The 16,090-nt window shown below is 39.6% G+C and overlaps 1 protein-coding gene across 1 annotated transcript; it reads left to right on the forward strand.

Annotated features, from left to right (window-relative positions):
* Positions 1 to 773: 773 nt before the first annotated feature.
* On the forward strand, positions 774 to 15,597 carry synpo2lb (synaptopodin 2-like b). The gene is made up of 4 exons (XM_057359461.1): positions 774 to 1,028; positions 4,333 to 4,484; positions 4,563 to 5,260; positions 10,917 to 15,597. Exons 1-4 carry the CDS (start codon positions 927 to 929, stop codon positions 13,694 to 13,696), a joined length of 3,732 nt encoding a protein of 1,243 aa, XP_057215444.1. The 5' UTR covers positions 774 to 926; the 3' UTR covers positions 13,697 to 15,597.
* Positions 15,598 to 16,090: the final 493 nt, after the last annotated feature.

Here is a 16,090-nt window from a genome sequence, read left to right on the forward strand (position 1 = left end):
CATTACTTGGATAAACTTAAATGGGACAAAGTTAGATGACCCATTCAACAAATTGTTTTTTTTAATAAATTAATATACAACAAAATTCAACATATAGTTCATTTAATACAATAATTATACAATAAAATATAATTATACAATAAATATAAAATATGAATAGTATTATTAGACACTAGCCAGACAGATCAACAAACACAGACCAGAAGTTAACTTCGAGGCAGGTGCATGCGTCCGATGAAACATCTATATAAATATAGATCTATGTATTAAATGTGAAATACAAAATATAAGCTTAAAATGAATGTCTAAATAAAAGCATTTCTCTGACAAATACCTTAAATCTTATTTATTATAAACAAAAAAATGAAGTTTAAAATGTCTCCATTATTATTTAGGTGTTTACTAACACATTGTAGATGAATTTTTAGTTTGCTAAACAATCAAAATGAGCAAAAATAAGCATCAAATGTATTTTGTGGTCTTTGTAGCATGTGACCTCCAGAATAAGTCCTCTAACAGCTCCCTTCTGATTCTGAAGGCATTCATAGATAAAGCTCAGTGGAACAGCCGGGGTATTTTTAGAGGGTCTATCAGCATCATTTGGATGTGGCTGTGGATTGACAGGACAAGTGTGGCCAGCAGGATGAAGGAAGGGAGTCCTGGATCCAGACCATGCACCCCCACCCGCCAAACCAGCATTCCAATAAAGAGAGAGAGAGACAGCGCCTGTTCACACTTCCTCCCACCCCCTTTTTTCCCCTTCACATGTTCATGACCCATGGGGAGTGATATCTACGCTCACCTCTCAGGACTGGCAGAAGCACTGCAGGCAGTTAGGGCCATTAAGGACGACTGAAGATCCAGGGATGGGACAAGACTAGGGAACAGAGAAAAAGTATTAAAAGACACTGAAGAAAATTAGAAAAATGGTGGCAGAGGAAGTAGTTGTGATCCTCTCCGGAGGTGCACCATGGGGTTTCCGATTACAGGGAGGAGCTGAGCAACAGATGCCCCTTCAAGTGGCAAAGGTAAGGGGACGTAGGATTGGAGAGGCGACCTGGATAACCCGAAGCATGTGTTTCATAGCAAATTTAACTTGCTTTAAAACAACACTTTAAATGGATAGTTAAGCTAAAAATAACATATATGTTATATTATATTCACCCTTTCTTCATTCAAAACCTGTACATGACCGGGGAACACAAAAAAGATATTTTGAGAAATGTCTCAGTGGTTTTGTGTCCATATAATACAAGTCAATGGGGACCAATGTTGTTTGGTTACCAATGTTCTTCAAAATATCTTCTTTTGTGTTCTGCAGAATAAAAAAGTCATTCATGTTTGGAATGAAATGTGGGCGAGTAAATGAGTGAAATAATTTTACTATCCCTTTAAAGGCTTTGTTGTGATGTCATACACCAGCTATATCAACCACATCATGCTTAACTGTCCAGATTAGTCTGCAACATTTTAGATTTTTTAGATTTAGATTTAGATTTGCATCTAATATTGATAACACTGTACATTGCTCTTGTCAGATTGTGATCTATCACCTGGAAGGATTTTTTGTGAAATGCTCATGTCATGTAACCTACTGTATAGTAACACGTGAACATGTGTGTACTAATAATATTCATTTTGTGTTATGTGTGTATAACATATGTTGTTTGAAACCAATTTGAATAAAAAAAGGTTTTAACTGCATATTGATATTTAACAGGTTTCAGAACGTGCACGAATGCTTTTTGGATACTTATAGTACATGTCTCTTATTTAATAAGGGCAAACATATCAATAAGATAATACTGTCACATCATTTTTTAACTACAGGCCCCAGGCCACTTCCTTTATCTGTTGATAAATGTCTATTCAAGAGCTTTTTGGCTCTTTTTGGCAAGCATGCCTTTCCCATAGATAAAGCTGAGAGGCTTTCCAAGCGTACCTCTTCACTCTTATCTAATTGACAGCTTTTTGTACGGCTTTCTCTGGAATCCAGATCTTTCAAAGAAGCATTCTCACACTTCTATCTAAATGAGCATGTTATTTCAGGACTGAGTAGAATTACAGCCACACTCTCTACTTATAAACACAGTGAGCTACATTTGCGAAGCGACAACTGTGCATTTTGCCTGATCTAAGGGCTATTTTGGAAGGATGAGCAATGGCCGAGGCCGTCTGGGCAACTCTGACTTTCCATGTTCAGGAGATGTCATGCTGAGATGGTCCTAGGCTTTATGCATTTAGATAAATACATTTGTTTGGAAAAACAAGGAAAAGCACCAGGGATTTTCCTGAGTTCTATCAGTACACCCAAGGTCACCTCTGCAAAGTCTGTTCCATCTGTTTGGCAGTGTGGCCTTCTTTTCCATCACCATCTCTACTTTTAATTGAGCTATTCTGATCCGGCAGGATCTCTGAATGCTCGTTTTAATCCTGGCATGTTCGACCTCAGTGACACTTGCTCGGCTAGCAAAATTTAACTCTCGAACTGCTCAAGGTTTTGAAAATGCCTGAAGACATCAATAGAGTTCTCATAACTCATAATGTAGTGCTTATAATGTAAATGCTGTTTGGCTATTCGGATACATTTAATGCTCCCTTGGCTCTGTTACTCGGTTAGTATTTGCAGGACAATCCGCTTCTAAGCAACAGGCTTTCGTTGAGTTTTAGGTAGAATCTATTGAGGGTGAGTGACAACTGACTTTTTACAATGGTTGAGCACTTTATTTAGGATGTGAAGAACACATGGTGAATTCATGACATGCTATGCTTCAGGTCTGCCAAGAGGCAACAGCTGCCCTGGCACCAGCTGCACATGTTGTTCCCTCTATTCGCATTCTCAGACCATTTGATCAATAAAAATCTGTGGAAGGTGAACAACAGTAAAGCTTTTATCTTTGTCCTGCAAATTAGACAAAGTATTATTTGAATTATTAAATATTGTTATTGGAAAGTGATTGGTAGATTTGTTAGTTAGAAATGTTACCACATTTACCCTTTACGCAGTACCCACATTTTGACAAACAAAGCTTATTGAATATGTTTTTTTAATCTATTCGAATAGATAGTGGTAGTCAAGCTTGTATTGTGTTGTTTGGAAACAAAGCTGGAAACGAGGCCAGACTTTTAGCCTGGTACGTGTTAAAGAAGTGAGTGTTAGAAAGTGCTGTCTTATCTGACAGATGACCCCAATAAGGCTCTATATTCCTTACGGACATGAAAAAAGCCATGTGGGCCTCCTTAAAGGAACAGTTAACCCAAAAATAAAAATTCTGTCTTCATTTACTCACCACTTTAAGTTGTTCCAAATCTGTATAATGTTCTTTGTTCTGATGAACACAGAGAAAGTTAATTGGAAGAATGTTAGTAACCAAACAGTTCTTGGCCACCATTGACTACCATAGGAGGAAAAACTGCTTTATACAATTCTTTGTTCTGTTCTGTTGAACACAAAAGAAGATATTTTAAAGAAAGGCAAATGGTTCTGGGGCACTTTTGACTACGCTTGTAATTTCTCCTACTACATTTATGGTCAATGGTGGCCAAGGACTGTTTGGTTACAAGCATTCTTCCAAATAGCTTTCTCTGTGCTCATCAGAACTAAGAAATCTCTACAGATTGCAAATCCAAATCCAATTGGATGAGTCCTACGTTCTAAAGGTCTCTGGCAATTGCATAAAAGATACGGCCAATAGTTATTTTAAGACTGTCCATGTAGGAAATAGTCTTATACAGTATATGAATAATGGGCTATTAGCTAATACTTATGGTATGTAGTCCACTGAATCTGATTTGAGACCAACAGCGATCTGCTCAGGCCGACAGATCATTCATTGGTTTATTAGTAACACATGCTGTTAGTCATTTTATTGTATTCTGCTGCGGGGGAACCTGGCTGCAGTGAAACAAAGAATCATTAATTCAAGTCAGTTTTATTTATTGGCTATAGAGGTTTTCACAATATACATTGTTTCATGTTTTACTACTTGGAAATTTGTTTGACTTGTGTTTATGTTCACCAATGTTGTCATTGGAGTTCTTTCATTCCAAGCAAACAACTTTAGATATGCCTTGAAGAACCCAAAAAGTATATAAGTACTTTAATAAGTACTATAATAAGTAAGTTTTAGTTTGCTGGGAAAACCAGTTCTTCTCTGACTATAGAATGTAAACATAGTAATACATGTATTAGTTTGGTAATATAAATTAGGTTGTATTTTTATATAGTTAAATATTCGTTTGTCTTCTCACTGAGCTTACTGCATTTAGCAGTAGCACTGTTGAATTGTTTGTAGTCATTTATGCGTCCTCTGTCTCCCCCTGCTGGTATAGGTGAGAAAACGCAGTAAGGCTTGCAGGGCAGGTCTCCGAGAGACAGATGAGCTGGTGTCAATCAACGATATCCCCTGTGACACACTGTCTCATGCTGAGGCTATGAATCTTATTGATACTGGCAGAGGAAACCTCCATCTGCGAATCAAAAGGTCAGAATGAGATCACAGTTGTGTTTTTAGGTGTGCTATTAAGTTCCTTCTGAATTAATCACTGTGCATTTTATTCAGGGCCCCAGCGGCATTTCAGTCAGTGGTGCTCCTGGGTCGGGCTCCCTCCCCCCGTATTGATAAAGAGTATCGCGCAGCATTACGTGCTCTATCCCCCCCGCTCACCTCTAATCCTCCTGGTGTCAACAGAGCATCGCTCATGTCCCCCACCGGTGGCCTTGAGTGTCTTACATCCCCTCCAGACAGCGAGGCGTACTACGGCGAGACAGACAGCGACGCAGATGTGATGGCCCAAGAGAGGCAACGCAGACAGAGACGACGAAGCCCTAGTTGCTCACCCGCCAAAAGCCCAGGACCAGTCTCACCCCAGGAGGAGGAGACTTCGGAACTCAGTGGCTATGAAAGTGCACAGGATGTGAGCTGGGCAGTAACTGATATGAATGGAATGGCAAAGCAGCAGCACCACGCGATGCCCGGGGTGGCCCGTAGAGAGGTGGTCTACCAGCCTCAGCAGCCTGAATGGTCCCACAGAGAAGAGAATTCATCTGAGAATTCTGACCAAAGTCCATCCGGAACTGCAGAAGTGGACAGCGGCTTTCAGGAGCCGCCCTCTGTACCACCTCTTGTTTCTCCAGAACGGGCCAAGGGGGCTCTCATGTTGGCATCTCACAGACTGATGGTACCCATGGTGGGCCCTGTGAATAAACCAGTGGACGAAGAACTTAGTGCTACATATATGGACAAGGCCAAGCAAGCTAGTGAGTATCATTTTTTACTATCAATATAAACATAATTGTTGAAATATAGAAAAATATAGTGTTTCTACATGTCACTATGTCATACCTGGACCATGCCATGTATACCCCATGGAAAGGTGTTATAATGTAATAATTCTAAATTATGTGTTGTGTAGGCTACTATATTTTTTCTTAATTTCTAGTCAGATTATATCAATAAACAAGACAATAATCATAAATAATAAATAAGTATTTAAAATAAAAAAATAAATAATATAAATTAACAAATTTAAATAAGAAATTAAATATGAAACGTATATTAGTAATACATTAAAAACGAGTTATCTACTAACTATCAGAAAGAAGCCGTTGATACACCACGCCCGAGATCGGTTTTAAAATATTTCCAATTTCAAATCCGGAAAATAACGTCAGGAACTATTATAGCAGCCGTTATGCCGGGTTTGAGGTGGGAAATATCCCAAATCCGAGTTGTACAAAACGCAGCGTCAGTTCGATAACTGTAATTTCTTTCATATCCACGCACCAATATCTTAAACAGCGTGTTAAATTATATTTCTACAAGCATTTAAGGCTTTTCATGACTACCTGTTTGAAAGTATGAGCGTTTTACTTACCTGCGCAAGTGCGAAGTTACTGCCTGCCACGACCCCACCCCCACCGTCTTGTGCTTGTGTTTCGTTGGATCGTTAGGCCGCGGCCGCGCCGCCAAATTATATAAATTAAAAGTCCTCGATGTGGAATGTTAGTTTAAAGTCGTCACTTCGAAAATCACCTCACATAACTAATATTTCGCCATATTCAACACCACTCGCGATTCATATCGTTTCGTCCTGCTTCTTGTTGATCAGGCATTGAAATCTGTGAATGAATGGAAGCCATGCCAGTTTGTTTAGTTAGGCTACTCTAAAGCTGTTTGCCTAGTAACTGAACCAGTTTGAGAAATTTATTTTAAGTGTGATTTTCCCATGAACATTTGTTACAGATTTTGCTACAAATTTAAAAAAAAAATATTTTAATCTAAAATTCACAAACGTTTCCACATTCAAGTAGGAAGAAGCAGCACTTGCATGTCTAAGACCTACATTGAAAATAGCAGGCCAGGGGCCTCACTGATGGTTAGTGGGTGACGTGGGACTGTCCTAAAACAACTTTAACTGTAAGTATTTAAAATATTTTATAGAGTTGGTGGTGGGATAAACTACATGTCTATGTGCTGTAAATGTCGACGGATGCACATAAAACAATTAAAAATGTAACAGGACCAACTAGAGTAAAATAAATACATGTAAAATCAAAATCAGTGTTTCTGTAAGTAAACAAATGTGTTTATGTTTATCTATAGTTCTGCTTTTATTAGACTATAGATAGAGAATATTGATTGAGAATATTCATAAACTTGCTGTGTGGGATTTATAATTAAGATCACAACAAATGATGATGATGATGGGGGTTCCTACAGTAGCGCTCTGCTCATGGTTTAAACAGGGGAGGGGGGCTGGACGGAAGAGAGGTAGAAACTATATTTGTCATCTGACTCAGGGCTATAATACAGACCAGTGTTGCATGCTAGGAAAGGCATGTCCAGTTGCTCTGTAGTGTCACTGTCGTTTTAATCTCTCCTTTTGAACTCTTTTTACTATACTAATAATAGCACAAATAATCTGAGAAGAGTTTTGTCTCTTTATTGAATTTTAACCACTATTATCAAAGTTTTATGGTCTTATTTCTCATTTAAACCTTCAATACATGCTTATTTGTAGAATGTTTATATAAATCACCTAAATTTGCACTGACAGAATGAAATTAATGCTCATTAATCATATTATTGGGCTAAAATGATTTAGGTATGTCTAAAGCCAATGACAGACTTCACAAAGTATTATATAAATCAATGTTTAATGTGTTGAAAGCTTTTTCCTCCCAGTCAGAAACTATAGATATAAATATCAGATCCATTTGTGTCCATGAAATAGGTTAACGATGTTTAAAAGTCATGAAGATTACAAGACGTTTTATTATTTCTTAAAGTTAGAGAAGCATATTAGAGCCTCCCAGGTAAACAAGTAATCAAACAATATATCTTGTGTAGCTGATGGGGTGCTAATTCCTCCCCCTAAAAGCATTCAGACTGGGTTTCCCATCCAATGGCACCCTGCCTACAGTCTGAAGGCCACTTTGCTTTCTAAGACCAGAAGTGTAAGTGAAATTCTGAGGTTCATGCAAAAATATGTTTCAGTATTTAATTCTGTAACTTGTTTGTGAGTTCTCTCATGTTTCAAACACATGTGTTTCTCACAGAGGCTAGAAGCGTTCATGCAGTGAATGGAAAGGGTCATTGACAGCTGCTTTTCTCTGTCACTGTAAGTGGTGATATTACAGAATAAGCCAGGGTATTCAGACAGTCCTGGTAAGAAGAGATGGAGTAGTGTGGTATTATTAGTATTGTGGCAGCACAGTTTGGGGTCAAAAGCATTGATACAAAATACTGATGTGCTGATCAGCAGCTTTAAATACATCTTTCTCAGAACGGATAGTAAACCAAGATTAAATAGCTTTTGAGGAGCTATTAACAATTCTGTTATCTTTAACTCACCCTCTTGTCATTTCAAACCTGTATGACTTTCTTTCCTCTGCAGAACACAAAAGAAGATATTTTGAAGAACGTTGGTTACCAAACAACAATGGCCTCCATTGACTTCCATTGTATGGCACAAAACCCACTGAGACATTTCTCAAAATATCTTCTTTTGTGTTCCACAAAATAAAGAGTGAAATACAGGTTTTGAACGACACGAGAGTGAATAAATGATGACAGAATTTTTTCGGGGGGTGAACTTTTAAAAGTTTTGAGTAAGTGCATTATGGTGCGGTTTAAGGTGTCAGATGTATGATGATGAAAACCAGCAATGATGAGCGGCGAGTATTTTGATCTTCGAGACCCCACATGACGGGCCGCCCTAAGCCCGTTCAGCCAGAGACAGAAGTGTGCCCAAACAGGTGGGAAATGTCCGTTAGCACTGGTCATTGATTAAAATAGCCCAAATGACATAATGGGGTTTCTTAGGGTCTGTGACAGGGTGTTGAGGTTTGACAAAAGGTCTTTAAAAGGCCTGACCCCTGGCTATGGACTGGGTGATTTTACACCAATGTGGGCAGAGGACCCAATAGTTCTGGCTGTGCTCCATTAGTGTGTTTGGGCATGTGCTGCCAGTAAGGCTGAACAATATGAGAAGCCTCACATCGCCTGGAGTGGTCGAACGTGAAGAACACATCTACGCAGGTAAAGACTGCAGGGTTTTTGTGGAGCTTCGAATGCGCTTTGGATTGAAATACTGATAGGAAGATGTTGTTTTATTGGGCAAATAATCTTTTTGGAAATAATAGTGGATTGAATGATCTACAAGTTAAAATGGAAATAGGTGTTATTGTTATAATACGGTAACATTTATTTTAACTTTTGGCTTTTGGGATTCCCTTATATAATTTCTTTTTTTATTTATTGAAAAATAAATTGCAAAACAGTTGATACTTCTCATCTCATCTTTGTTACTTCTTGTTGTTTATTGATACCCTTTACTGCTTATATTGTTAACAGATACATAATAATTAATAAAGTACATTTCTTTATTGCACAAACCTTTCAGATGAGATTATTCTGATCCAACCTTGTTGTTTTGTGGCTGGTATATGCTTTACATATTAGCCTGAAATGTCGTGCCTCTTGACTCTTTTGGGTTTGTTTTTAAAGTCATATCAGATGTTTTTGCTCTGTCTTTTAGCACAGAGACCAGTTCTCCAGGGACTGACTTGTTCAAGCTGTTAGAATGTGATGGGCTATTTGTAGAGGAGATTGAGCGCAGTGATTTACCATGAGGGTTTCTGCCAGACATTTCAGCATCCAACCCACTGCATAATGTTGTCCTTTATCAGAGCTATTCTGACTCGACTAGAAATTGTGTTCCATTTATTACAATGCCAACTTGATTTATCACAAAGTGGTATCTGATTTGGTTTGTTTTTGCCCCTCATCAGTGAAGGCACTTTTATATAAAAGTCGTAAATGTCACTATATAGACTTGTCTAGAAAACTCCTCCAAACAGGCCTGACATGCCATGATACAAACTTTTGATCCCCTGATTGATGTTGTTTCCAATGCCTCTATGGGTAATGGAAAAGAACAACACTGTTCGTCATAAACTAATGTACTGAAAGGTTAAACATGACATCAAGAGTATGAGCCATCATACAGTGAAAACTTTATTCAGAAGCGGCTCTATAACTGAGTCTATATAGTATATGTGACCCTGGACAACAAAACCAGTCTTATGGGTAAATTTTTTGAAATTGAGATTTTTACATAATCTTGTTGTTAAATTAGGACAATATCTGGCTGAGATACAACTGTTTAAAACTCAGGAATCTGAGAGCGCAAAAAAAATCAAAATATTGAGAAAATTGCCTTTGAAGTTGTTAATCAGGGGCACTGTGGCAGGCCATCCACTCACAAAAATAAAGTTTTTATATATTTAAGGCAGGAAATTTACAAAATATCTTCATGGAACATGATCTTTACTTAATATCCTAATGATTTTGGGCATAAAAGAAAAATCGATAATTTTGACCCACACAATGTATTTTTGTCTTTTACTAAAAATGTTCCTGTGCTACTTAACACTGGTTTTGTGATCCAGGGTCACATATTTATGTGTCAGTGTCTTAAATTACACTTAAAAAATAAGGTAAAAATATGGTAATATTAAAATATAAAAATAAAACCGTACAAACTTTTATTTTTGTAAAGTAAAATGACACGTTATTCATGTTATTTTACACCTGACATGTAAGTCTGAAGTCTGTTTTGTTTTTACGGTATTTGCCAAAGTATGAAAATATGCTATCAAAAGACTTGGCTATGTTATGCACATAGTCAATCTACATTGTAAATAAATAGAACCAATTGTAATTTGTGTTTTTTTCCATTTTATGAGAAACACATGGGACAAAGTTGATAGGCTACTTAAAGGAACAGTTCACCCAAAAATGAAAAGTCTTAATTTACTCACCCTCGAATTGTTCCAAATCTTCATATATTTCTTTGTTTTGATGAACACAGAGAAAGATATTTGGAAGAATGCTTGTAACCAAAAAGTTCTTGGCCACCATTGACTACCATAGTAGGAAAAATGGCTTTGTAGATGTCTTTGTTCAAAACAAGATATTTTGAAGAATGTAGGAAAGCAAACCGTTCTGGTGCACTTTTGAGTACCATTGTAATTTTTCCTACTTTGGTAGTCAATGGTGGCCAAGAATTGGTTGGTAACATTCTTCCAAATGTCTTTCTCTGTTTTCATCGGATCACATTTATACAGATTAGGAACAACTGAGTAAATGATGACAGAGTTTTTATTTTTGTGTGAACTGTCCCCTTAATGAAGTATAACTTAGATCAATTAAATCTTTCAAACTATGAAGGAGCAGTTGTAGTGTAATTACATCTTGTAATTTCATCTGTAATTTATTTTGGGTATTCATAAGTACTGAACTGTTAACTGGCATGTGGCATAAAATGTAAAGCTTTGTGACACTGTTCAAGTAAAACACATTAAAAGTACTCCTCATTGATCACTATACACATTTTCTTTCTCTCCTCAGAGCTACACAGGGGTGAGAGCAAACAGGATAAGCAGGTGAAGGAGGCTAGATCCAAGTGCCGAACAATTGCCTCGCTTTTGACTGACGCTCCTAACCCACACTCTAAAGGTGTGCTTATGTTCAAGAAGCGACGACAGCGTGCAAAGAAGTACACTCTCACCAGCTTTGGCAGTGTGGACGGAGAGAGCTACAGTACCACTGAGGGAGAAACAGAGGACGAAAGCTTTTTTCCTGGCAGTGATTCTGAGCTTGATGAGGACGGTTTTTCGGCTGCACCAGACCCCACCTGGGATAGCGGTTACTTGGACGTTCTAGATAGGAGAACTTCAGCGTGTATTGTGCCTGACAGAGATGTGAAAACCAACCTTGGCCTAAACGCCACCTCGGGTAAAGGGGCCCAGCTTTTTGAACAACAGCGGAAAAGAGCAGAAGAACATACGTCAAACCTGGTTACACCCTCCGTATTACCTATGTCATATCACCTGGGAGACACAACATTGGCATATACCCCATTTACTCCAGTTGCACCCTTGACAACTTTTCATAGTACCAATATGTTGAACGGGGAACCTTTGGTGGTGAGCAGGACAAGCGTTGTGTTGTCCTCCCCAGGCCAGACACCGATGCCATCTATGGCAGGAGCTTTACCAGAGCAAGCAGACTCATCAGTTGCCAGCTCAGTCCACAACAGAACTGCCAGGCCATTTGCCCCAGGCTGTGTAAGCCACAGAGCAGCAACTGCTCCGGTAGTCTTTAGACCCAACACTGCCAAAAAGGCTGAATCACAAATCAAGGCTGTGTCTGTGGCAACAATCCCAGCTTCCTTTTCTCCTGCTAGCTCAGAGGTGAAGAAAGCCGTGTCTACAACATCACTGTATATCCCTGCCAGACCGACCACCTTCAATGGCCTTTCCTCTGTGATCGGTCCATCCTCTTTGCTCTCTCCTTCCTCTGTCACTTCAGGTCCGTTTTCACCTCCCCCTTCAAATGCTCCATTCAACACCCCAACCTATTCCAGTTCCTCTGCTCCTTTTTCTCCAACAGCGTCTCACGCAACATCCTTAAATTCCCCATCTGTTATGGTCCAGCCTTATTCTTCTCAAACACAGGCAATGCCCCTCAGTCCTCCTTACCACAAAGTTTCTACACAATATCAGCCACCTCCACCAGTTCATGTGCCAGCACAGCCCTTCTCTCCCCCCTTTACAAATTCCCCAGTCCCTCCCAATGCCTTTATTCATGCCCCTGCCCCTCCCAATGCCTTTACTCATGCCCCTGCCTCTGCCCCTCACAATACCTTTATTCATGCCCTTGCTACTCCCTATGCCTTAACTCATGCCCCTGCCCCTCCCAATGCTTTTACTCATGCCCGTGCTCCAGCCTCTGTTCATGCCTATGCGCCTGTAACACCAAATGTGCAAACTTCCCCAACCCACAAGGTCTCTTTCAATCCATACATATCTGTGGCATCCACTACACCAGAATTACCAGATACACCAATGCCCCAGCAGTATCAAGAAGCAAAATCCACAGAGGGGATCTCTTCTCGAGAACAGCGGGCCTCAGTACCCGCTGGCCGCACTGGCATCCTACAGGAGGCTTGTCGTCGTGGCAGCAGCAAGAAACCAATGTTTAATACCCAAGAGGAGAAGAAGCCTCCGTCATACAACCCTGAACTACTGTCTCTAGTGCAGAACCTGGATGAAAGGTCCCATTCTGGTGCGGAAGCTGGGTTTGAGTCTGGCCCTGAGGAAGACTTACTCAACCTGGGTGCTGAGGCTTGTAACTTCATGCAGGCACAAAAAAACAAGATGCCACCACCAGTTGCTCCGAAAATAGGTCGTCCTGCCCCTGAGATTCCTCAGATGCAAGGCAAAGGGGCAGAGTTGTTTGCGCGCAGACAGAACCGCATGGACCGCTATGTGGTGGATAAATACCCAAAAACTCCAGAGCAGCCTCGTGATCCTTCACCCACCCCCTCCCTCCCAGCTCACTGGAAATACTCTCCCAACATCCGTGCCCCACCACCCATCAATTATAATCCACTGCTGTCACCATCCTGTCCCCCAGTGGCCCAGCGCAGCACCAAGGCTAATGATGCATCAAAAGTTGGGGTTAAAACAGCACCCGGCCAGCACAAACCTGGCATCAAGGCTCTTGACTTTATGAGCAGGCAGCCATACCAACTCAACTCCTCCTTGTTCAGTTATGGCGGTGGAGTCCCTCAGACCATCGCCAGTTATCAGCAGCAGCAGAATGGTATAAGCATGACAGGTAATTCCATTAACATGCCCAAGCAGGTCCCTGTTAAAGCAAGCCGCGTGTATGAAATCAAACGTTTCTCTACACCTACTCCCATGTCTGCACCCACAGCCCTCTCCCCTACTGTAATTGCCCCTCGCTCCGCCACCACTCTCGGGGAGCCAATGTGGCGTAGTGATGTCACGTCCCCACCTCCTGTTGCTCCACGACCCATGGCACCATTCTCCCCACCACCTCCTGCACCGACAACAGCCTTGCCTGCTCTCCCCAAAATATCTACAGTCCCCGTGCCTTATTCAGTGCCAATTCAACAGCCCACAACTCCCCTGCAAGCCTACACCCCATTCCAGGCAGCCAAGCAGTTCCAAAGTGCCCCAGAATTGAGTCCCCTGTCTGCCGGTCTACAATGCTCTGTGTCTGGAAGCAGCCAAAACCTGCGGGTACCGAGACCTCGCTTCAGTACATCGAGTATGGGGCTCCAACCAAATGTGTGGAGGCCTGGATCCATCCTATACTGAGAATCCACTGTGACACTAATTACCAGCCAGGGGCAAGAGCACTCATGTGCTTGAGCTCTGTTCTGTCAAACAAATTGTTTGACTACAGGAATATGACAAAAAGCATCAGTCACAGAACTGTTACAGTTTTCTGCATGTTCACAGTTTTAGCACAAGGTTGTTCTTTTTTCACTCTACAAAACTTGAAGTGATAGTTTACCCAAAATAAAAATTCGGCCATCATTTACTCACCACCATTGTTCGGTTACCAACATTCTTCAAAATGTCTTCTTTTGTGTTCTGCAGAAGAAAGAAAGTCATACAGGTTTGAAATGACAAGAGGGTGAGTTAAAGATAACAGAATTGTCATTTTTGGGTCCCTTTAATCATCCCTTTAATGTACCCAAGATTTATTCATATCTGATTCATATTGTCAGTTCAGATCTCATGTGCTTTACAGTACATACAGTTAACATATTTGCAGAACCATAGCATGAAATAGCAGTCACTACTTGTTATAGGAACTACATGAAAGGCACTAATGTCTGATAACAATCAGTTTTGATGTACATGCAGGGGCCACAAGGAAATTAAGTGATAGCACTGAATTGTGTTTGTAGTTTGCCACAAAAAAAGTGATGTTGGGTTAGAAAACTGTGTATGGTGAAATCCTATTGTGTCAGTAGATACTTAAGGCCAGAATCATTGTAGATTTGAGTACAAATGATACAGAATGTTCAGAGATGTGTTTGTGACAGATGAAAGAGGTACAAAGATTGTGACAACAGCTGAAATGATTTAGAAGAAGAGTCCTAAAGAGATGGTACAAACCAGTCCCTGCTATGCTCGCGCTCTTGAATTGCTTGTTTATAATCTTGCCTCTGCTTATGTCTTTGCTTTTAACACTATCAATCCTTGTGAAAAATATCTCTTGTGGCTTGCTCAGAGGCTTTGCTTCTTGCTTGACGGGGATCAAAATGGATGCTTGATGCATATGCATTTCATCCTCATAATGCCGCAGATGTCAAGTTTGGAGATTGACTGAGCGTTTTGAAAAGCATGTCAACTCAGCTCTCTGGAATTGTGCTGGAGCCTTTTCATATGACAGTTAAAGAAAAAGAAACCCAGAAAGCACTGCTTTCTCTTTATAACGTATTATGCGAATGCGACATCCAACCGACTCTTTCTTCAGCGCTGGCTCTCATTGTGAATAAGGCTTATGCCAAACAAGTATTACATTCATATCGATCACTTGCGTGAAGTGTTCAGCAGCAATTGTGAAATATGAACATGACTAGTTGAACTTTGCTTGCTTTGCTTTTTTTATAAGAATTATAACCGATGAACTAAATGAAGGACATGGCAGGGTGGGTACCATTTTCTTCTTGAGATGGTTGTTTGGAAGTAAATGTATTGTTATCATTTAAAGGGGAACTCCTTAATACCTTAAACTACCTTAATATGTGTTCTAGGGAAAAACGGAGCTCCTAGGGATGTTAAACTACTTGAGGGTGAGTAATTAATGGCAGAATTTTTCATTTTGGGCGGAGTTCCCCTTTAATTAGAAAGTGATGGTAGATGTATTTCGATATTTAAAGTATGAAGCACATTTTAAACCAAGAATAGAGGGAAATGCAAGTCAGTACCTTTATGACCTTGTGAGATACTACAGTAGGTTGTGTTGTTGTGTACACTAAAATGTTCATAGTCATACAGTGTCAGCAACAAGTGTGTACAAATAAGACTGTCAGATTGTATGTCAGACTACACAGCGTTTTTATAGATGTAATTCTTTAGTATATGTGTTATACCTTTGCTTTAGATACAGTGTTATGAAAATATTGTAATTAAATGTAATAGTGCATTGGGTAATTAGAAGTTATGCTAGAAATATATGCTGAGAGTAATGAAGGCCTTGTTTTGGGGGGGGGTGGGTGGGATAGGGGTTAGAGATGAGAACTAATTTGTACTGTTTGACATTGACGTAGAGCAATTTAAATAAAAAATAAAATGTCTATTTTGTAAGCTTCTTTTGTTTTTGTCAAGATTTTCATCTAGTTTCTCATGTGTTGTGTTACATCTCAGCAAATTCCTCTTGAGATTTAATTATAATGGTCGTACTGTAGAATTGTCAAATTATTATTTATTTAAGAGTGGATTTAAAAAACAAACATAAATCTAAATATATATATATTAATTATATTGATTTGATAAGGTAATGATAGGCTACATTTAATTTGATAAAGGACACGCAATAATCATAACAGCCTCTGAGTGGCGCTGTATCACGTCTTACATGAGTGATGTAAGTTACATCATGCTTTTTTATTGCATCTGTGTCAACAAACTGTGCCAGGGGTAAAAGGAGACAAATATTACAAAGTTACAAAAATATCATATGTATGACACAACATT

Source organism: Triplophysa rosa, linkage group LG18 (assembly GCF_024868665.1).
Source record: "Triplophysa rosa linkage group LG18, Trosa_1v2, whole genome shotgun sequence".
NCBI classification, from domain to species: domain Eukaryota; kingdom Metazoa; phylum Chordata; class Actinopteri; order Cypriniformes; family Nemacheilidae; genus Triplophysa; species Triplophysa rosa.

Bases quoted from the DNA above. Each gene is read 5' to 3' on its own strand.
- synpo2lb (XM_057359461.1), top strand. From the start codon at position 927: ATGGTGGCAGAGGAAGTAGTTGTGATCCTCTCCGGAGGTGCACCATGG. The intron at 4,485-4,562 runs GTCAGAATGAGA...CATTTTATTCAG, and splicing joins CTCCATCTGCGAATCAAAAG to GGCCCCAGCGGCATTTCAGT. The intron at 5,261-10,916 runs GTGAGTATCATT...TTCTCTCCTCAG, and splicing joins GGACAAGGCCAAGCAAGCTA to AGCTACACAGGGGTGAGAGC.